General features: G+C 41.4%; 1 protein-coding gene across 4 annotated transcripts in view; it reads right to left on the minus strand.

Moving 5' to 3' along the window:
* Positions 1–24,149, minus strand: part of RAD18 (RAD18 E3 ubiquitin protein ligase) — a 133,620-nt gene that overhangs the window by 54,574 nt on the left and 54,897 nt on the right. For all 4 annotated transcript variants that reach the window (XR_005559454.1, XM_039365760.1, XM_039365762.1 and 1 more), the window contains exon 9: positions 17,735–17,795. Coding sequence is in view for 3 of the 4 variants with exons in the window: in XM_039365760.1 (XP_039221694.1) it covers positions 17,735–17,795 (61 nt within the window). In the remaining variant the exon portion in view is untranslated. The remainder of the gene's footprint in view (positions 1–17,734; positions 17,796–24,149) is intronic.

Consider the following 24,149-nt stretch of genomic DNA (forward strand, 5'->3'; position numbering starts at 1 on the left):
AGCCCACTGGGTCCCATACCCATTAGGGTTTTAAGTCAAGGATAACCTGTATATCAATGATATTTCTTTATTGAAATAGCACATCCATCTTCTTTGCCTTTAAAATTTCCAAGGCACAAATGTTTAGCTGCTTCTGTCACCAAAAAGACATTTTGAGCCATAAACATCTTGTCAAAGGCAGCTACGTTTTTAAATTATAAATACATCTATTTCAAACTCAGTGGAAGAAATATTTCATTTCAAGACTGTACTAGATAATTGAAGGAAAATAAAGGGGAATTATTAAAATAGTTTTATGTGAATAATTTCTGCAGCTTTGGTAATTCAAAACATTATTAGCAATTATCTTTCATGTCCATTAGGGAAGTGTTCAAAAGTACTGCATGTCCTGTAAAAATAATGTTCCTTGTCTTTGGGTTTTCCTACCTCCTTTTGAAATGGTTTTAAAAATATATAAACTGCTTAGGCCAGGGGTCTTCAAACTTGGCCCTTTTATGACTTGTGGACTTCAACTCCCAGCATTCCTCAGCCAGTGATGGTGGACAAACAATAATAGTCTTGCTAGAATTCAGTTTTAGCCTATTTTCTCCCATCCAGCCTGTAGATACCAGCAGGCCGAAGACACAGATATATATGAAACATACTGATGATACTGAACCTTGACTTGCTAGATAATCTCTCCTAGTCCCGCACAAGGGAGCAGCCACCAAGCTGAAGTCTCCTGTCCTACCACCACTTATTGGAACTTCCATCTCAAAGTACTGTCTCCATTCCACAACACAGAATAGTACAGAATACTATTGAAGACTGCTGAAAGATCTAAAAGGATCAGGGCATATACACTACTCTATATGGAGCCCAACAAAAAAACATCTCTTGCTCAAACAAAGCTGTCTGTATCCAGTGTCCAAGGTTAACCTTGATTGGCAAGTATCCAAATAATCTGCTTCACCTAGATCACTTTGTAGTTGATTCCTCAACATCTTCTCAACAAACTTCACTTGAAAAAGAATGTTGGAGACTGGACAGTAGTTATATAATATCCAGAGGTCCTAGGAGGGCTTCTTAAGGAAAAAAAAATACACTACAGTCTCCCTTAAAGCTGCCAGCAATATCCTCCCTCAGGGAGTTATTAACAGTCTGCTAGATCCAGAGAATTACTTAAAATTCCAAGTTTCATGAAGAAACCAGGAAGGGGAAAGATCCAGGCAACAGGTGGCAGAGGACATCCTAGAAAATATCTAGATCCTTCCCATATAGACTTCAGACTTGATGGAATCTGAGCAACTTCATGACATAATGCTATATTAATTGATTACAATTAATGGTCTTATAGTTACCTTGTTTCAGCTTGTCAATGGAATAAGAGAGGAGAATTAAGAACTTATTTTTAGGAATTAGCCACAAATGCGAATTGGTCACTTTTTTAACTCCTGAAACTATCTAGAAGTCTGTGGAATTGGCATGTTTTAATAAATAATCTTTGCATGTGTGATGATTAATTTGGTAGTACAGTATTCTCAGCTAACCTTTTTACTTAGCAGAATTGTCTATTGCTTTTCCTGTTGTTGAATAATCACAAGAAAGAAACCCTGCACAATCTTTTCTAATTTGATGTAATGGAATGTGTGGATGACCTTGGGTGAAAAGGGAAAGATATGAACAGAGAAAGAATTTCAGGAAGCCCCTGCCTTAATTGATCAGACAATTAAAAGTAGTGGCAGGAAGTTTGTATCATGAGACCTGCAAATACCTCTTCCTCGTTATTTGATATCTATCTACTGTGTTTTGGTAAAATTTTAAAAAACAGATGCTAGAAGAGATAAACTGCCTAAGCCAGGGGTCTTCAAACTTGGCCCTTTTATGACTTGTGGACTTCAACTCCAGGGGTGTTTGGACATCAACTCCCAGGGATGTTTGAACTTCAACTCCCAGGGGTGTTTGAACTTCAACTCCTTGGGGTGTTTGGACATCCCAGTTGGACTTCAACTCCCAAGGGTGTTTGGACATCTCAGTGTCTCGAGTGTCCTGACTTTGCTGATAGGTTTGTAAAATAAACAATCAAGCAGCAAAGAAAATAAGACTACAAAGAGAGAGAGAGGGAGGGAGGGAGGGAGGGGAGAGGAGAGAGAGAGAGAGAGACAGACAGACAGACAGACAGACAGACTCAAACTATAGCAAGTTTGCCTCAAAGTAAGATAAGGTCCAAGAAAGGTGAATTAGTTGATAGTTGCCCTTTGCAAACCAACAATGGTTCTGCTAGAGCAGTGGTTCTCAACCTGTGGGTCGGGACCCCATTTGGGGTCGAACAACCATTTCACGGGGGTCGCCAAACAACGCAGTCCCTATTTTTTTCCCCTTTTCCTTAGCTGTGCTACTCCCTTTTATTCTATTGGCTTTTGAAAGCCAATAGAATAGACTCTCTTGAATAGAGTCTAATTCTATTGGCTTTCAAAAGCCAATAGGAATTGTCCAGGCTGTCTCTGCCCTGCTGAGCCCGCCAAAAGTCCCATTCTGCAAACTGTGCTGCACCAGTTAAGTAGTCCTCGACTTACGACCGGTTGGGGGGGGGGTCGCAGCATTAAAAAGATTGAGAACCACTGTGCTAGAGTTTTTCCCTACTAACCTTTTTCTCAGACAAATATCTTCACCTATATGTTTGAGCACAGAGGTTTGCTATCGAAAGTATGCATAAAAATGCAAGAGATCTCCTGAATCTGACCAAATACTACATCTAGGAAGCTTTCATGCAGAAAAGTGGCCAAGCAAAGTGCAAGGGTCAAAACAGTGCAGAACGTTTGTCAGCCAATCAAGGTACAAAATCAAAGTCACAAGATTTTAGATTGGAAGTAGAGGCACATAGAGACTGGGTTAGAAGCTCAAACACTTTATCTTCAGAGATTGGCAGCAATTGTGTCTCCTGGTTACCACACAACCTTGCCTCCTCTGCCTGCAGTTCTTCAGGCAATGATTCATTCAGCAACTCTGGAACTGGCTGTACATTGTCTCCTCATCTGAGTCCATGTTTGCCGTGACATTGGAGTAATTATCCCTGAGGGAACAGCTCTGCAATTTTGGGTTGTCCTGCAGTCACAATTCCTGCATGAACAGTGTCTGAAAGCCAGGACCTTGCAACAATGACTCAATCCCTCATCACCTCTTGTTTGGATTACTATAACATATTCTATTTGTGTGCTTTAGTTGTCCAAAATGCATGGCCTGGATACTGTCCAGTATTTTTCATATAAGGTTCTGTGTAGAATTTAAAATGCTAATTTTAACTCAAAAGCCAATGGTGAGAAAAGCACTTTGAGGAACTATGGAAGACCAAGGCTCAGAAGCATAGCTTTTCTGTAGCAGTTCTAGACCTCTTGAAGAGCATCTTGCTGGAGGTTAGGTCTGCCTGTCTGTCTGCCCATCTTATTCTCAGCTAAAAGCATAAAAAACATATAAAATATACAGATAGTATAGAAGGGGCGTTGTCTTACCTGAACGCCTTTTCTCAGCAGGATGATGTAGAGTCCAAATGGATGGGTTCTATGACGGCCTTCCTGCCTGGCAGACTGGGTAAAAACTTCGGCCACACCCCTTCCTTTGGGCGTGACCCCAGTTTTGACTTAGGCGAGAAACTTTGTTGGAATTAACCTTGCAGCTCTTTATTATATCTTTATTATATCCCTGCCTAGACCTATCCTCTGGGTGGGCTTGGACTCTACATCATCCTGCTGAGAAAAGGCGTTCAGGTAAGACAACGCCCCTTCTCCAGCAGGATGACTGTAGAGTCCAAATGGATGGGACATACCAAAGCCCTCATGTCCCCCTGGGAGGGAATGTCTAGGCTACCGAACTCTGAGCAGATACGACCTGTTGAAGAACTCTTCTGCCAAAAGCCGCGTCTGCTGCTGCTAGGGAGTCTAAACGGTAGTGTCGAATGAAAACCGAAGGTGAGGACCAGGTTGCGGCCCTGCAAATCTCTTCCACCGGAGCTTGCGTTAGCCACGCCGCAGATGTGGCTGCGCTCCGAGTTGAGTGGGCAGTCACCTGAGTGGGTGCTGGCAAATCCTGTGAGACGTAGGCCTGCGCTATGCAGGCTCTGATCCACCTGCCTATGGTGGAAGAAGATACCTTCTTTCCCATAGTTGATGGTTGAAAGGACACAAATAATGCTTCAGTCTTTCGGAAAGCCGAGGTGCGTTTCACGTAGAAACACAGTGCTCTCCGTACGTCTAGCTTGTGCCATCTGTGTTCTAGCTTATGTTTGGGTCTTGGACAGAAATCAGGAAGCGTAAGTTCCTGAGATCTGTGAAAGGTGCTATTTACCTTCGGGATGAAGGTCGGGTCTGGTCTAAGAACGACCCTGTCTTTGAAAAAGGTACACAGATCCTTCCTTACTGACAGAGCTGCTAGTTCTGAAATTCTCCTTGCCGAAGTAATTGCCACAAGGAAAGCTACCTTCAGTGATAGGTGATGGAGTGAGCATGTTTCAAGAGGTTCGAAGGGTGCAGATGTCAAGGCTAGAAGGACCCTAGGCAGGTTCCAGGACGGGTACCTGTGTATGACTGGGGGCTTTGTGTTAGACGCCCCTTTTAAGAAGGCATTAATCGCTGGATGTTGTGCTAGGGAAGTTAAGTTGTCGCAGGAGAGTACGGTTGAGAGGGCCGATATCTGTCTGCGGATGGTATTGACTGACAGGCCCCTATTAAGACCCTCCAATAGGTAGTCTAGGATATTGGGGATAGATACTGCGGTCGGGTCTAGGTGAAGCGAAGCGCACCACCTGCAGAATCCCTTCCATGTAGCGTCGTAAATCCTATTGGTGGACGCCCTTCGTGATGCCTGTATGATCGATATCACCCCTGCAGAATAAGATGGTTTAGTTAAGCTTTGCCGCTCAAATGCCAAGCGGCTAGTTGTAGCCACTGGGGATCTGGGTGTACAAGCTTGCCCTGACTGAGTTTTACCCTGTCCGGGGGAATCCTCCACGGAGGTGATATCGAAAGGTCCACGAGGTCGGCAAACCACGGGCGCCGTGGCCAGTGAGGGGCAATGCAGACCATCTCTGCGCCCTCCAGGATCATCTTGCGTATGGTCGCCGGTATTAATGGCAGCGGTGGGAAGGCGTACAGGAGTTGCGCCGGCCACCGGCACCTGAGAGCATCCGTTCCCTCCGATCCCGGGGACGGGAATCTGGAGAAGAACCTGGGGAGTTGTGTATTCTTGTGGTTGGCAAATAGATCTAGGTGCGGTTGTCCGAACCTCCGGGAGATCTCCTCGAAGAGAGCCGGGTCCAGACGCCATTCCGACTGGTCCACCTTGGCTCTGCTCAGGGAGTCCGCCTGGGTGTTTGTTTCCCCTGAGATGTGTTCCGCTCTGATGGAACTCACATTGGCTTCTGCCCACCGAGCCAGAACCAATGCTTCTTTCATTAGTTCCACTGATCTCGTTCCTCCCTCCTTGTTTACATGTGCCTTGGCTGCTACATTGTCTGTAAGCACGAGGACGTGTCTCCTCGTTACTAGGTGTGAGAAATGACGGAGGGCCAGGTGTATGGCCCGGAGCTCTAGCCAGTTGATGCTGTGTGACAGGTCCTTTTGACCCCACTGGCCCTGTGCTATCTGGGTCCCCAGATGGGCTCCCCATCCGAACAGGCTCGCATCTGTCGTGAGCGTGACCCTGTTCGGTTCCCTGAATATGCTCCCCTTGAGTGTCATGGGGGATAGCCACCATTTTAGTGATTTCATCACCTGTGCTGGTACCAGCACACTCCTGTTGGAGGTGCTGAGGTTCCTCCTCTGGTAGGGTAGGAGGAACCACTGCAACTCCCTCGAGTGGAGCCTTGCCCATGGGATGATGCCCATGCAAGATATCATCTTTCCCAGGAGCTTCGAGAGTTGTAGCAAGGGCACTCTCCTGATCTTTTGAATTTGGTGGATTAGCTTGGATATGCTGATCAGTCGCTCCTGGGAAAGGAATACCCTGCACTGTGACGTGTCTATCACCGCGCCCAGGTGTTGCAGTCTCCTTGAGGGAATGAGGTGGCTCTTGTTTAGATTGACCGAAAATCCGTGCCCCTGTAGGGTTCGGATTGTGGTCTTGAGATCTGTCCTTGCTTGTTCCCGAGATCTGGACTGAATCAAGATGTCGTCCAGATAAAACTGGACGCGAACCGGAATCAACCTGAGATGGGCCGCTAGTACAGCTAAGATCTTTGTGAATACCCTTGGTGCTGACGACAGTCCGAAGGGTAATGCCCTGTATTGGTAATGTCGCCCCGCGTAGGTAAATCTGAGGAATTTCCGGTAGCTGGGGTGGATGGGGATGTGTAGGTACGCCTCTGTGAGATCTATTGAGGATAGTAGATCGTCTTCCCTGACGCTGGCTAGTATGGACTTTAAGGAGTGCATCTTGAACCTCCTGTACTTTATGAAATAGTTCAGGCCCTTCAGGTCCAAGATTGCTCTCCACCCTCCTGATGTCTTTGGGATGACGAAGAGGATAGAGTAAAATCCTCTTCCCTCCTCCTCCTTTGGTACCTTCTCTATGGCCTGAATTGACAGGAGGTGGACTATAGCCGAAGTTATCAGCCTCGTCTTGTGTGCTCTTCTGGAGATGGGACATCTGATGAACCGGTTTGGTGGGGGAGAGCAGAAGTCTAAGGTCAGGCCATGTCTGATCGTTTCCAGGACCCAGGAGTCGGTCGTGGTCAGCTCCCAGACCCTGATGAAATTTCCTAACCGACCCCCAATGGGAGTATCCTGTTTGGCGTCACTTGGTGCGTTTAAAGGATCTGCCTCCCGCTCCCCTATATGGGCGTCTGGACTGGAACTGGCCCCTGGCTCCCGGGCTCTGGCGATCCTGGGTTCGATCCTGTCTGGGGTAGAAGGATCGTGAGCCTCTGGGCCAGTCCCAGGATTGCCCTGATCGAAAGGGCTGCCTCCATTCCCAGGGGCTTCCTGGGCGGGAACCCTGTCTCCGGAAGTCCTGACTGCCTCTCCTGTCTAACTTCTTTGATGGGTGTACTAGGATTTTTTTCTTGTCTCTGCCTTCGCTGACATGTGGGTCCAGAATGGAACCAAATAGGTCTACTCCACTGTATTTGGACGTCGAAAGACGCCATTTGGACCTCAGGTCTGTCTTCCAATTTTTGAGCCATAGTAGCCTACGTGAGGCCACTGTGGCCGCAATGGATCTAGCCGCATACTTTGTTGCGTACAGTGAAGCGTCTGAGACAAATTGCGAGGCCGCGAGGAGCTTGGCCAATGTTTGGTGTATTCTGACCTGGTCTGGAGGCACCGTGCCTTGCAGTTCCCTCAGCCACATGATGCTGGCCCTCGCGAAGAAAGATGAGGAAGTGGCTGCTCTGGCCGCCCAGGCTGCAGCCATATGGGAACGCCGGAGTGAGTGTTCAAATTTCTTCTCCTCAGGCCTCAAGACCTCCGCCATGTCTCCTGGAATCGCGGAGGTAGAAAATAATGAGATTAATGGGTTATCGACAGTGGGAACCTCTAACATGTTAGAGAAGGAGGGAGATAGGTTGAAAAGCTTTCTTTCCGCGCTGTTTGGTGCCGGTGGGCTTGCAAGTGAGGACCATTGTTCCTCCAGCGTGGTCATGAAGACCTCCGCACATGGGATGTACTTATCTTGTGGAACCTTTTTGGCAAACAGAGGATTGGCCTCCTTGCTTGTTGAGGGCTTCTCATCCTGTACTGATGTTAGGTTGACTGTGGAAACAGCCTTTACCAGGAGTGATTTTAGGAGCGCTGGGTTAAAGAGTCCAGAGCTCGTTGCCTGCTCAGGTGCCGTCTCCTCGTCCTCCGAGAGGGGCATGTCTGACATGTCGAGGTCCACTGAGTCACCCTCTCCCAGTTGAGAGGAAGTTTCAGAGGTGCTGGTAGGGGGTGGCCTAGCCCGACCCTTACGGGGTGTGTGAAAGGCCACTTGTCCCTTAGAAGCCATGAACTGGGAGAATGCATCCTGCATGAATGCATGGAATTGTGCCGACCAAATGCCCTCCTGCGCTTTGTCGTTAGAGTGAGGCGCTGGGGTGCGGTCGGGTGAAGAAGCTGGTGAGGAGGGGTTGGAGGAGTCTAACTGTTCAGTTTCCCCAGGAGGAGACCAAGTCTTAAGCACTTCCTCGGCAGTAGGGTCTGTGCTGGGTGCCACCGCTGGGACAGGGGAAACCGAATTTGTCCCATTGGCATTGGTTCTCTGTGCCCTGCTAATTTGTCTTTCTAAAGCCAAATGTCTCCTCAAAGCCTCTCGCTCAGCCGTTTTAGACTGTCCCTTCTGAGAAAGGTGTTTTGTTTTAGCTTTCTTCTTCCCCCCCACCTCAGATTCAGAAGATCTGCGTTTTTGTTGTTGCTGTGGGGGGGACAATTGAGGGACCTGTGTGACTGAATACGAGACATTGTCTGCCATTGTGCCAGACACCCCGAGTAGGTAGTGCCTGGAGTGGGGGACAGGATACGCAGATCAGATGCAGATGTTTGGGGCTGAGCCCTCCTCTGCCTATACAAACAATGGCCGGACAGACAGGAGTCTTTGGACAGAAGATCCTGCAAGGCAGTGACTAAAGGTCACTATAGGAACAGTCAGAGAAAAATACTCCTCCTCACCTCCTCACTTAGTCCAGAGAAAGTGCAGTTTATACCTCTCTCTCCCCCTGTCTGTGGCTGTGGCAGCAGACCACGATCAGAAAGGTTCTCTTCCTTTTCCCTCTTCCTTCCTCCTGTCTCAGTTTCTTGCGATAATCCCGGATTTTAGCTTAAGGGCTGCCCCTTTGTCTGCAAGGGAATGGAGTCCGGATGGCCCCGCCCCCAAGGGAAAACGGCGGGAAGGTCCGTTCGCTCAAAATGGCGAATGGGGAAGAAACCACGCCTCCTAATGTTAGCCCGGGAATCCACGAGGTTCAAACAATGGCGGATCTTTGACTCTGAGGCTCTCGCGCCGCTCCGCTGGTCTATGCCGAGCGGCGCCGCGGTTTAGCCGCTTTCCGCGCGGCTCAGCTGTTTCGCGCTGAGCGGCGCCTCGTTCTATCGGCCCCAATCACGCTTTCCGCGCGGCTCAGCTGTTTGGCGCTGAGCGGCGCCTCGTTCTATCGCCCGAACCGCTCAGCTGTTTGGCGGCCCCGGAGAGCGGCGAGCAATCCGGTAGTGAAACCCCCGCCCCAACAGCTGCTCGGTGGGCCGGTTATCGGCGGGCGAGCGATCCGGTCCGGCTCCAAGCCTCCCGTTAGTCCCTGACGCCCCACTCACGAATCCGCCGATCCCGGCTGCCTCTCTCGAGTCCTATCCGCTGCCAGACAAATTTTCGTTCAACTGGAGGAAGAGGGGATTCCCTTTTTTTTTTTTTTTTTTTTTTTAGGTTAAGTTAGTTTGTTCTGAGAGCTGCTTCTCGCACTTCTACCAGGCTTCGAGACTGAGTCAAAACTGGGGTCACGCCCAAAGGAAGGGGTGTGGCCGAAGTTTTTACCCAGTCTGCCAGGCAGGAAGGCCGTCATAGAACCCATCCATTTGGACTCTACAGTCATCCTGCTGGAGAATCCTTCAGGCAGGCAAGGAGGAACAAAAAACTATATTTTAGAAAAATAAAACTACCTAACATATTAAAAACAGGAAAATAGTAATGAACTTCTGATAGGTTGTTGGTTAAGAAATCAGGTGGGTCTTCCTTGGAGCAAAATTCCAAAGTTTAGTGCAGCTTAGTCCGTTGTCCTTATTCACTTTCTGCCTATTTTATTATTTATATTACTTTATTTCAGGTCTTTACATCTAAGAAACAATAAAACATGGCACACACAAGAAGGACTCCAAAGAACAACTCAGTGGGAGAAAATAATCCTTCAAATTACTTTCATCCTAAATTGTTCAGGGTTTTAAATTTTCTGCAATAAAACAAAGTGGAAGCCATTGTAGAATTTCAGCAAGGATGTTACAAGCATCTATAGACAGCCCATATTAATAAATGGGCTGCTGCATTCTGGACCAAGTACACCAATCTTATCTGTGCATTTAAACAGCACCAGGAATTCTCTTTATATTTTCAGTCTTCAGCTATCTGTCAATATAGACAGTTTGAGAAGAAGGGTGAAGTGATATTGATTGGGGAAACAATTAAGCAAGTATTAGAAAATACAGACATCCAAGCTGCATTGGGTATGACCCCAGAAGAGTAAACACCTGTCTCTATTACTGTATTTACCTCATGAGTATACTACATACTGAGGACAGCTCCAGAGAATTGAGGGCAATAGATTTGGTCTCTTCCTCTCCTCATATATTCCAACTAATAACAAGCTTGTTTTCAAGTTAATCTCGAGTGGTTTCAAAGTTAGCAATGAATTTCTTATTCTCTTGGTTCTCAAGTCACTACCTTGCTATTAATTATATTACCCGTATGTCTTCGTTTTAGGACTTATCAATCCAGCGGCTTAAAAGAATAGTGATTGCTTCATAAACCACAGACATATTTCAAAGGGTCTGATCTCATCCTGGACACTTAAACGACTCAAGTATAAACTTCACAGTTGCCTAGCAAAAACTCAGGTTAGCACTTCTAGATTTCTAAGTCCTGAAGCTTCAAAATAGATGCAAGCATAAGAAGTATATTTTTATAGAGCCAAATTATATTTCAAAATAATTTTGCTTTTCTTTGCACCCCACAGAAGTTGTACAGATAGACAAGCTAAAATCACACAATATTGTTTTTTCTCTCGCCCTTATAAAATTCTCGTGTTAAAGAAAACCAATACAATTTGGCATTTCTTGTCAACATTACACACAAATCTCTGGCTCAATGCAATGTATCTAGTTCCATACTGGAGACCATGCATTTACATTGACAAATATATATTACCACATATTCTGGTAAAATATCTTACTTGCAGTGTACATAAAAAGAACACCTTTTATGGTTATCGTTCAATACTTCAATTTTTAAATGCACTAGCTATATTGTTATTATTAAAATGAGAAAATCATTGTTGAATCCAACTTCCTCTCTGGGAGCCCTGAATCTCATGGCATCTGAAGAAAGACCTACTTCTTGACTTGTGGAAGAAGACATCTTTAATAAGGAAAATGATTATCCCATGGCCTACCGCTCCTGTACTATCCTAAAATCATGCCAGTAAAATTCAAACATTGGAATGAACAATTTCTATTTGGGATGTTTAATGCAATGGAATTAGAGTTGAAATGTATATGTTAACCCAGAGGTAGAGAACTATGGTCCCTTTATGACTTATGACTTTATTACATGTTGGCTTATGAATTCTGGGAATTGAAGTCCACAAGTCACACAGGGGTCATAGTTCTCCATCCCTGTGCTAACCCATCACATCACCAGAAACTTCACTTGGCTAAAAAATTTTCCAGGATGAAAAAGTTTGACCGCCCTCAATTTAGTGATGGTAGAAACATGCGCTGACTGCCAAGGTTAGATTGCAGTTCAGAAAACAGTACAATTTTCCTCTGAATATTGAGAGGCTCTCCCCAATCAAATCAGAGTCCAAGTTCAAGTTTTGACTCAGAAACTCTCATTTCTCTTTGTGATTTTGAAGGCACATTGATTTGCCAGTCAGACTAGACAGTACTAGGCTACATAATCCAGGGAATTATTTTGTGTACTCTGAGCAAAGCTCAGACTAGGATTTCTAGTCCTTAGGCAGAGTTGTTTTTCATCATCTGATTCACATTTTAAATTGACATGCCAAGGATTAAACTGGATTTCTCCCACATAATGATATATTGAAACATAAACCTTTCTTTCAAAAATATAGCACTCAATACACACATACTGTACATACATACATAACAATATTCCATTCAATATTCCAGTGAAGTGATTTCAAAAAAGAACAATAAAAACTCATGGTTATTATGCTAAATATTTAAAATAAAAGCTAAAAGAAATGTCTTTTACTTGCCCAATGCCCACTTAATTCTGAAAGGAACCAAAGAATAATATATGTGGACTTATCAAAGATTCCAAAAATGCATAATCAGCATTGTAGTACTCAGTCTCTTTGGAAAACAAGAACATTGTCACTCTCTCTCAGCCCAACCCACCTCACAGGGTTGTGGTTGTGGAGAAAATAGGAGGAGGAAGGAGTATTATATGTGTTCATTGCCTTGAGTTATTAATAAAAATAATAAAGGTGAGATAAAACCTAATAAATAATTAACAACCGGAGTTAACAGATGTTATCTAGGATGAATGTCCGCTGCACAATTCTCATATACAACTGAAGCCATACTTGAGAAATTATACCCACAAAGATTAACAATTATTGCTGTAAGTATAATGCTACTTTAAATATAAAGGCAAGGGTTCTATTTTTCTGATTCATCATGAAAGCTGAAAGCAATAAACAATATGAATCCAAGTATAATGAAATAAAGTGTTTTTTTTAAAGTTAAAGATTTTATACACACACACAAATACACACACAAGGGAGAGAACATAGTTTTCTCTGAAATCATTCCCCAAACAAATTCCTCTATTTTAAAATTACTTTCACTTCAGATAATTTCTAAACCCACTTCTATTAATACAGTCAAGAAATGAAATGAAATGAAAAGACTAGTTGGTCATTATGTAAACTATAGTTTTCTACTTGCTGATTTACTTCCATCTCTGACCATCCATCTGAATAGGGAACAAAAAGAAAGTGAACAACAGAGCCCAGCAAAGATGTCGGCTCTATAGGTCATATTTTATGTCCATAATAATAATAATAACAACAACAACAGCAGCAACTGACTACAAGCAGCGGCATGACAAAGTAGCAACAATAGTGCATTGGAAGATCTGCAAGAAATATCATTTGCCTGTAAGCAAGAACTGGTGGGATCATAAAATAGAGAAAGTCATAGAAAATGATAAAGTTAAACTGCTCTGGGACTTCAGAATTCAAACAGACAAGCACTTGCAACATAATACCCCAGACTTAACAATTGTCAATAAGAAAGACAAAAAAGTCTCGATAGTGGATGTGGCAGTGCCTGGAGACAGCAGAATAGACAAGAAAGAACTGGAGAAGATAAGAAAATACAAAGACCTACAAATAGAAAGACTGTGGCAAAGGCAAGCAAGGGTAGTACCAATAGTAATTGGCTCCTTGGGTGCAATCCCAAAACAACTGGAGCACCACCTGAACCACTGGCATTGACAAATTTGCTATTAGTCAATTGCAAAAGGTGGCCTTACTAGGAACTGCTTCCATCCTGCGACAATATCTGTAATACCATCAAACATCCACATCTGCCTATCCCAGGTCCTTGGTAAGGACTCGATAGGTAGACAAAAATGCCAAATCCAGTCTGAATATCTGGCTGACTGTACGATGATAATAATAATAATAATAATGTTGGAAAGGAAAACCCTATACCATTTCAGACAAATGGCTGTCCTGACTCCTCTTAAAAACTTCCAGTGTTGGAGCATTCACAGCTTCTGGAAGCAGGTTGTTACACTGATTAATTGTTCTAATTGTCAGGAAATTTCTCCTTAATTCTAGATTGCTTTTCTCTTTGGTTAGTTTCCATCCATTGTTTCTTGTCCTGCCTTCAGGTGCTTTGGAGAATAGTTTGATTCCCTCTTCTATGTGGCAGCCCCTGAGATATTGGAATACTGCTATCATGTCATCCCTCGTCCTTCTATTCATTAAACTAGACATACCCAATTCCAGCAACTGTTCCTTATATGTTTCAGCCCCCAGTCCCCTAATCATCTTTGTTGCTCTTCTCTGTACTCTTTCTAGAATCTCAACATCTTTTTACATCGTGGTGACCAAAGCTGGATGCAGTATTCCAAGTGTGGCCTTACCAAAGCATTGTAAAGTTTACATAAATTACATAATTACATGTAAACATATATAGGTAAGTACTTGAAGTATTTGAAGTATTTTGTACACTCCAAAAATTTCATATAAAAGCACAACCTTTCTCTATGGAAAGAAAACTTTGTAACCATTGAGGATTTCCAGAAGCACTGAGAAAGATGGTATATGTATCAATTAGCCTACATAGAAAAAAATATGAAATAATCACCCTTAAAAATTGTCGAAAGTTACATGTGAACGCTGACAAGGAAGTAACAGCTAATTAGAAGGAGAGAGAATCTAAGGGAACTTCAGGGCTTAAGTGCTTTCTGGCAATATAACACATCTGACACAATGACCCATTAGATTGATGTATTCTGGCTCCTTCCATAAATAAGATTCATGATGAAGTCTATCCTCAGTCACAGAAGCTCACTTGGGCCAGTTACTATTTCTTAGCTTAGTCTTCTAAAAACAACTCTTCTTGGGAGGATAAAATGAAAATTGCATATACTACTGTATAAGCTTCTAAAAAAAGATGGTATATATAAACCTAATGAACAAATTAAGAACTATAAAGTTGCTACCATATTGTAAATGTTAATAGGGTAATATCTAATACATGGAGAGCTATATTGTGACAGTATCCAATAGTTGGGTGCTGTTATTCATCCTGTTAGGACATGCATGCTGTTCTTTTACATAACTGATCAGTCGGAAGAAGTGATAACACACTTTTCACACAGACAGAAACCTTCCCACACAAAAATGGGAGCCGATGTGCAGGAAAATAGGAAAGACGGAGATAGAAGACTTAGGAAAAGTTGAGGAAAAGAAGAGAAAAAATGTAGCTGGTGTATCAAAACTTTACTTTGCCAGAACAAAAATAGAAAACCTAGTAATGCTTGACAAGGAGCACATAAATCAAACATCTCTTTTATTGTGTTATTATCACATATTGGAAAGCCTGCAAGGAAGTGGGAGAATGGGGAACAGCCTCATACAAGAGACATATGGAAATGCCTTAGGTAAATGCCATTTGGCTTAAAAAAGTATCTTAATCATAGACATGAAAGTTCATAGACATGAAATGGAGCATCAGAAATTTTCCTTCCTTCCTTCCTCCCTTCTTTTCTTTCCTCCTTCCCTTTCCAGCAGGTAGGTAAGTGGCTGCTGATGGGTGGGGAAGTGAGGGATTGTGAGACTGGTTAAGAAACTGTCACAGAAAGTTGAAAATGAAGATCATGTGACCACAGCAGCAGCATGGCAGCTGCCAGTAGCACTGAAGCAGCCACAGTTTCCCCAAATTTCATTCCTTCAGGAGTCCTGTGCCCTGATTTTGGACACATTCTGTAAGTTAGCCATTTGAAGCATCTTGGTTCAAAAATTGTTGCTCTATGATGCACTGTTTCATCCACTTAAAGCCCATGACAATGACAGTATATAGATTTTCTTAGAGGATAAACCAAGACAGCTTTTGACAACAATCTTTCTCCAACAAAAAGTTTGTTTGACTCTGAGATGCACAAATTATAGCTATGTAGTAGCTATTCAAAATGAGACCATAATTCAAGGAAATGTTTTCTCCCTTATTCCTCAAATGCCTACTGCAAAATACAAGCCAAAAGAGAAGCCTTTTATATTTTCAGAACTAATACTGTTTACAGTTCTACAAAGAGCCTAAAGAAAGGGAAAAAACTTAACAGAGAAAGACAGCACCGTTGAGCCATCAGCCTATCGAATTCAAAATATTAGAGAATAAATATAATTAAAGACAAAAATTATTAGGATCTGAGAGAAAAATGTAGATAGTAATCAATCTGCATTAAGAATTTTGAAAACCCTATTATTATCAAAACTTGGACTAGCAGATTTAGACTTAGCTATACCTTTGCTTTTGTACTTTCTAAGAGGTCTTTCTTCCCATATAAATGCTACTTGTAGTAATGTATTTATAAAGTCTGATAAACCAAAATTAATAAAATCAATTCATCTGGCTTACTTTAATAACTATTTCAAAAGTTGGACATTATTTGAATTCCAATGTCAACATTAGGGCTAAGGTATTTTTTTCCTGCTGTAAGCCATGCTTTGTTGATTTATAGCCTCTGAAATATGTCTGACAACTCAATGAAGTCAAGCAGTTTTTCCTCTTTTTTTTAACTCTGAAATGATATTTGATGATGAAAGACAGTCAAGCTTGGGGGATGCTTAATGCACCAATTTCCAGTTTTTTTAGTACAATGCACCAGCAATTAGAGATATATTTGAGAGTGCTTACCAAGGACTGAAAAATGGAAAACAAGGGTATGTGCTCCAAGGGCTACCAATTGCTCACCCCTGCTCCAATGGAACAAATGCCAATATATTTACATTTGCTGAAATACAATCATTTTAGTTGACTTTTACAAGCTTCTCCTCCTCATCCTCATTTTAGATGTCTATTAAAGCAATGTGATTAAATTAAAATATTCAGAGAAAGAAGAGCCTGCCATGACTCTTGATAATAGGATCCACAATATTTGCTCACTCAAGTGGAATGAACTTCTTGTAACTATATCCGTACTTCTAAGGAAGCTAAGGGGATGATTAAGGTGTAGAGCTTTTGTTTTGCTGCCTGTTTTTATTACAGTTTTATAGGCATTGGTTTTATTATTCTGAGCCACACAGAGTTGCTTAAGATGGAGACCCATAGAAATCTTTTAAATAAATAAAAATAAATAACAAGAGCATTGATCTTGAGCTATTTCTGCGCGACAAGCTTTCAATGCTATCTTTTCTCTCCTCAAATTTCTCTGTGTTAAGCATACCCACTTCCTTCAGTCTCTCTTTATGAAACTTAATTTTAATCTTCAATTATCAGATTACTAGGGGTGTACAGAATGCTTGCTGTGAACTGTTTCAAGCTTGAAATTTCATAAAGCATCCTCTCTTAAGTGCAATTTAGGCTGTTCCTAGTGAGTTGTTCCAGGCATCTGGGGAAGCTTTTGAATTCAAAATAGGGGCACCCCCCCCCCATTGAAAAATTTGTCACAAGCTCAAAATGCTTCCAAAGCTTAAGGCAGCCTGTTTTGTTTTCAAAGGACAGCTTTTGACTCAGAGAAGGATGTTTTATGACATTTGGTGTTCAAGATATTTTGAAATTGAAACATTTTGCATACCCCTACTCGTTGCCCTTCTATGCAATTGTTTGCCTGATGAATCATTGTTAAAGTATGGTGCCCAGTAATGAAATACAAGATTTTGAGATTAAGTCTGACAAATGCACAATAGATTAAAAGCATTATTTCCTGTGATTCAGGAGCAATATTTCTATTGCATGTAAAATGGCTTATATGCAGACATATCACACCACTGATTCATGTGCAGATTGTCAGGACAATTTCAAGATCCAAATAGCTGTATTTTTTTTCCAAATCTGGCTATCCCACTTTATAAACAGAAGCAGATACCACAGTACTAATTTTACAAATTTAAAATCAGAACTACTGACAATACCTTATTTAAGACACTATTTCTCTTCATATACAAAGTCAATGATTTTGTATTCTATGATTAAAGTTTATGTCCACCCCCTTTCTCCTATTTATATTCCAGTTCTATGAAGTTACTTTCTCTTACACTGCATACCAAAGTCATGAGATAAATCCAAACAAACTATGAGCTTGTACTCCAAAAGAGATTTGCAAGCTAATTAGAGATTGTAAACCTGTTAAGAAAGAAATTCCAAGATAAAAATCCCATCTCATTCACATATTAGGCAATCAAAGACAGATAAACCTCTTTGCCTCATGCAATAGAAGGGGAGACATGTGAATTTTTATTTTAATACAAGTTCATTTTTAATATGTACATTTCTTAACAGCATATGAGTTTCTTTTCAACCACAAATGAAATAATTTTGTTACTTACGATAATTTATATGAATTTCATCTATTTCATTCTCTGTCTGGTGCTTTGTAAATATCATACTCTGCAACAATAGCACAAACATTATTTTTAATGATTAACAGATAAACGATATAAAATGTAGATGAAGGATTTTAAGTCATATTATCTTGAACTAAAAGAAAACTTTTCTGCCCATCAATATTGTTTTAGCATTACATTTTTAGAGGCTTATTTAAGGATAGGTCTTTTTTTTGACTTCCGGTGGTGACGGCCGCGCCGATGGCGACTTTTTTCAGCCATCGGCCCTGGGATGTGTCAAAGCCAGCTGAGACAGCGAGCAACAGCTGTCTCGCGGCTTGGAACCTCTCTCCCCAGGCGAAGGGGAGGAGGTGAGCTTTCCTTAGATAGTGGTAGAGCTCCCTGAGACCCCAAAGCTTTTTTTTGGGTGGTCGGGGTGAGAGCTCCCACGGAGTCTGGGGTGTTCTCCACATTCCAGGATGCCTTTGCCCTGATTTTTCTCAGGGCAAAACTAGACGCTGCTTCCACATCTGCGCTTAAAATGAATTTGTGATTAAAATTTAAAGCAGACAGAGCTGACCAGGAGAGACTAAAATGGGGATTATTTCGGGACTTTAACTCTGGAAAAGAATTTATCTTCTCCCTCTTTCAATTAAGAGTGGTGAAAAATGGCACTGAAATGTTGATTCTTCGAGTGAAAGGACCGGAACTTCTATTTGGAACAATGTAACAGACTTTGTATTTAAATAAATTGCAAGAATCTTCTTTTTTTTCTTTTAAGGGGGCTTTTGTCTTTTTTCCCCTCTCTTTTTTTCTTTTTTTTTTCTGAGTATTTGTTGATTTTATAAGATTTTAGCAGACTTTTTAACAAGTGGTCTTAAAAATAAAATGGCTTCAAAGTGTCTCGGAGCTTCTGTTGCTTCTAAAGCCTCGATCTTTCCGGTAATGCAGACAGCTCAGCAAGCTAAGTTTAAGTTACCACCACCTTCTCCATCGTCATCAGCATGTATACTTAAAGATTTACAGGTTGCCTTGGAAAAAAGGCACGACAGATTAAAGAAGAGATGGAGGAATTTTTTGAAAAAAAAAATTCATGAAACTGAGAGAGGACATAGTCTTTGCATTTCAAAAGTTTGTTGGTCATATAGATCGTCTGGATGATCGTATTGATGATGTTGTGGAAAATTTTGAAAAACTGGAAGATCGAATTGACAAAGTAGAAAATAAGGTGGAAATAATACAGGATGAAATTACTATGCTACAATATAGAAACATGGAATTTGCTTTAAGAATAAGGGGAATGAAGGAAAACATGTAAGAGGATTTGAGACAAGTGGTGGTAAAAGATATAGCTTTCATTTTGGGGGCTGAGCCTGAAGAAATACTGAGAGAGACGGAAAAAGTTTTTAGGGTTAATTCAAGGGTTGCGAGACAGAGGAATTTGCCACGAGATGTGGTTATTTATTTTTCTAGGAGATCACTTCGTAATGAAATTTTACAGGTTTTTTATAAGCAGAGATTTCAAATTGCAGCTCAAGATATTATAATTTTAAAAGAAATACCTTCAAAAATTCTTAGGAAAAGAAAGGATTTTGCTTTTTTGGTTGATGAGCTCAAAAAACGACAGGTCCGGTTCAGATGGGAGATACCGGCTGGAATAGTGGTGAACTATGCAGGGATATATTACAGACTTAATACAATTTCAAAGGCGAAAGATTTTTACATTTCTGTTTTGAAGGTGGGCTCTCCAATATCTTTACGACCTGAGATAATAGAAGAAAAGTTGGAAGAGCAGCCGGTTGAAAGTGCTATGTTATTGGATGTAGGAGACATATAGACTGAACCTCTGCAGCAGTCTCTTGAGACAGAAGATTTTTTAAAGGAACCGAGAATGACTCGTGCAGCCTATAGACATAAAATAAAAGAACAGCAGAAGGCGGATGTTGGAATAAAGAAAAGGAAATGATGAACTTTTGTAGTAGTTTTTTGAGATAGAAGATGTTTTAAAGGAATAGTGAATGATTTGTGTTTAGTATGTTTTAAAGGAATAGTGAATGATTTCTGTAGTATGTAGATGTAAAGAAAAAAGATTAATAGAAGGTGTTGATTTAGTGGAAAAGTTTAAATATCTGAGATATATATATTATAAATTTTTAATTTAAAGTGAAATAATTATGAGATATTATGGGTAAATGTGTAAAAGAATTTAAATTCTAATGATCTCTGTTGGTGAGAATTTTAGTGATTGAGAAGAATGGTCTGCTGAAACTTCTTAAGTAGGAGGGTATTAATAGATTTTCTTAGGGATAAAAAGCAAAGAGCCAAGCTTATCGAGTGTAAGTTTATTGGTTAGGTTATATTGGAGGGAAATTTTTGTGTTTATTATGGATGAATGGTTGTTTAAAAAAAATATACACCTCAGTGAGGAGAAGGTGAATAAATTACATGTAGAGTTCATATGGGTTTAAAAAGTATTAAGTAGATTATGAATAATTTTTAGTTTTTAATTTGGAAATGCTTATATTGTTATTTTTCTTTTTTTTGTATTCGAGTTAAAGTACATTATTGATTTTATTATTTATATAGTTGATTAAGTTTATTTAGAATTTGCTTGTTTATTTGTAACCCTGTAACCACTCTGGGAAGTGAGGGGGGAGGGAGGGAGGGGGTTATTCTAGGGGGGGATATTGTTAAAAACTTGTATAAAACTTTTCAATTAAAAAAAAAGGATAGGTCTTTTTTTAAAAATAGTAATAGTAATAGTAGTAAAGTTAGACGGGACCTTGGAGGTCATCTAGTCCAACCCCCTGCTCAAGCAGGAAACCCTACACCATTTCGGATAAATGGCCATCCAGTCTCTTCTTAAAAACTTCCAGTGTTGGAGCATTTACTGCTTCTGGAGGCAGGCTGTTGCACTGATTAATTGTTCTCACTGTCAGGAAGTTTCTCCTTAGTTCTAGGTTGCTTCTCTCCTTGATTAGTTTCCACCCGTTGCTTCTTGGCCTGCCTTCAGGTGCTTTGGAAAATAGCTTGATTCCCTCTTCTTTACGGCAGCCCCTGAGATATTGGAATACTGCTATCATGTCCCCCCTTGTTCTTCTCTTCGTTAAACTAGACATACACAATTCTAGCAACTGTTCCTTATATGTTTTAGCCTCCAGTCCCCTAATCATCATTGTTGCTCTTCTCTGTACTCTTTCTAGAGTCTCAACATCTTTTTTACATTGTGGTGACCAAAACTGGATGCAGTATTCCAAGTGTGGCCTTACCAAGGCATTGTAGAGTGGTATTAATACTTCACGTGATCTTGATTCTATCCCCCCGTTAATGCAGCCTAGCACTGTGTTGGCCTTTTTGGCAGCTGCAGCACACTGCTGGCTCATATTTAGGTAATTGTCTACTAGGACTCCGAGGTCCCTCTCACAGTTACTACTATTGAGCATGGTGCCACCTATGCTGTACTTGTGCATTTGGTTTTCCTTGCCTAAATGTAGAACCTTGCTTTTTTCACCATTGAATTTCATTTTGTTAGTTAGTGCCCAGTGTTCAAGTCTGTCCAGATCCTTCTGTATCTGAAGCCTGTCTTCTGGAGTGTTGGCTATTCCTGCCAGCTTGGTGTCGTCTGCAAATGTGATGAGTTCCCCATCTATCCCTTCATCCAAATCGTTGATGAAGATGTTGAAGAGCACTGGGCCCAGAACAGAGCCCTGGGGCACCCCACTACACACTTCCCTCCATATAGATGCAGTTCCATTGAGGACCACTCGCTGAGTACGGCCGGTCAGCCAGCTATGGATCCATCTGGTGGTGATTCTGTCTACCCACATTTTTCTATCTTATCAAGTAGTAGGTTGTGATCTACTTTATCAAATGCCTTACTGAAGTCCAAGTAAATTATGTCCACAGCATTCCTCTGATCCACTAATTTTGTCACTTGGTCAAAGAATGCAATAAGATTTGTCTGGCATGATCTATTTTTGACAAACCCATGTTGGCTTTTAGTAATGACTTTGTTTGCCTCTAGGTGTTCGTTGATTCGGTGTTTGAGTATCTTTTCCAGGATCTTCCCAGGTATTGAGGTCAGGCTGATAGGTCTGTAATTTCCTGGATCCATTTTTTTTCCTTTTTTGAGGATGGGAACTACATCAGCTCTTTTCCAGCCCTCTGGTAGTTCCCCTGTGTTCCAGGATCTTTGAAAAATATAGTTCAGTGGTTCCGATATCACATCTGCCAGTTCCTTGAGAACTCTGGGGTGTAATCCATCTGGTCCTGGCAATTTGAACTCATCTAGGCTGGACAGGTGCTCCCTAACCATTTTCTTGCCTCTCTTAACTTGTGTTTCTGTTTTGTTTTTTATGGCACTATTTTTGATAGGTTGGTCTGTTTTTTCCCTTTGTGTACAGACAGATGCAAAAAATGAGTTAAATAGTTCTGCTTTCTCCCTGTTGCTTGTCACCTTCTTGCCACTTCCACCCACTAATGGACCAATCGTTTCCTTCACTTTTTTCTTGTTTGTTACATGTTGAAAGAAGCTTTTTTTGTTATTTTTGACTTTGGTCGCAAGCCTTAGTTCATTTTGAGCCTTGGCTTTCTTCACTTCATCTTTGCAGGCTCGGGCTATTTGCTGATATTCTGACTTAGTTATGTTCCCCTCTTTCCACTTTCTATACTTGTCCTTTTTATCATTCAATTGGTCAGAGAGTTCTTTATGCAGCCATGCTGGTTTCTTTTGAGAGCTGTTGTTTTTCCTCTTTGTTGGTATTGTGCTAGACTGTGCTTTTATTATCTAATTTTTCAAAATTTCCCAAGGTTCTTGAGTTGTTTTCCCCTTGAGGATTCTCATCCGTGGAATCCTTCCCAAGCCCTCTCTAAGTTTATTGAAATTAGCTCTCTTGAAGTCCAAGACTCTAGTTTGACTGTTTTCTATTGCTTGTGCTTCTATAATGTTGAATTCTAATATTGCATGATCACTTCCTCCAGGGTTCCTATGGCTTCAACACCTTCTATCATTTCATCTCTGTTAGTGAGAATTAGATCCAAAATGCCTAATCCCCTAGTTCCCTTCTCTACTTTTTGGGAGACAAAGTTGTCTGCTAGGTTTGCCAGGAACCTGTTTGATCTTCCACTTGGTGCGGAGTTTGTCTCCCAGTTGATGTCAGGGTAGTTAAAGTCCCCCATTACTATTGTGATGTGTTCCTACATACCTTAGTTAGCTGACTAGCAAAAAGTTCATCTATTTCCTCTGTTTGGTTGGGTGGTCTGTAGTATACACCTATGGCAATGTCATTCCCCCCCCTTTTATATTGACCCAAATGCATTCAAAAATCATGGAACGTTGGTGACACACATCCTATTATTATGAGCAAAACCCCAAAGATGCTGCTGCTACGTAATCTCAAAGTGAATTGAGATGCCTTCAGAACAGCAAATCCATATGCTGAAATTTATATTTTTGTCTGCAAGAAAAAACTTTTAGAGCAGAGGCCCCCAACCTTTTTGGGCACTAGGGACCGGTTCCGTGGAGAGAGGTTTTTCTGCGGAATGGAGGGGACATGGTTTTGTTTGCTGCCTGCATCCCGTGGAAGGGGCTTTGTTTACGCTGCCCAGTTTCTGGCATGTCGTAACCCAGTGCCAGTCCACAGACCTGAGGTTGGGGACCCGTTTTAGAGAATCTTCAGAGTAATATTCAAAAGGGGAAAAAAAACAATCCATGCTAGTGAAAATGACTTTGTCCATTCCACTACAGGTTTCACCACAACTGATTGCTGAATGCAAACAAAATCTAGTCAATGGATTCCACAGGATCATCCCTTTTTCACTTTCCTTCTTACGTAGTTAACAGTGGCACACAGCCTCAAAAAGGTTCCATGCAGTGGCAAAAAAAAAATCTATAAAAAGGATAAATAGGAATACAAGATCTATGACAGCTATAACAGTCTCATTTCCATATTTAAGCTCCTCAGATTATATTAAAACAAACTGAAAAGTCATTCCCCATCTTCTTCGATAACCTTATCTCACCCAAAAAGATACATTGCCCAAAAGGCTAAGTCATGGCTCCTGACACAGAAACAATGTGCCAGGCTTTTCAGATTTCTAATATGGCACTGCAGGTTTCAAAAGTATAAAGGGGATTGTACAAGGGGAAGGGAGAATTGACCTACTAGGAATCCATGTGCCTGAATGATAACAGTAGTGAAATCATTTGGGATAGGGGCACTTAGAGTACATGCATTTAAGTTTGTTCACAAAGGGGTTCACAAAGTGCAAGACATATTTATTCAGAAAATATCAGTCATTGAGAAATGGGGGCTAATAGAGATAGAACAATTCTTAAATACTGTTTCACAAAAACTGAACTTAATCTCCAGTTGCTTTACTATCCTGATGCAAGGCCCAAGCAAAATGCAAATCAGTG

This window comes from Crotalus tigris, unplaced genomic scaffold (genome assembly GCF_016545835.1).
Source record: "Crotalus tigris isolate CLP2741 ecotype Arizona unplaced genomic scaffold, ASM1654583v1 scf7180000020183.615534, whole genome shotgun sequence".
In the NCBI taxonomy this organism is placed as follows: Eukaryota; Metazoa; Chordata; class Lepidosauria; order Squamata; family Viperidae; genus Crotalus; species Crotalus tigris.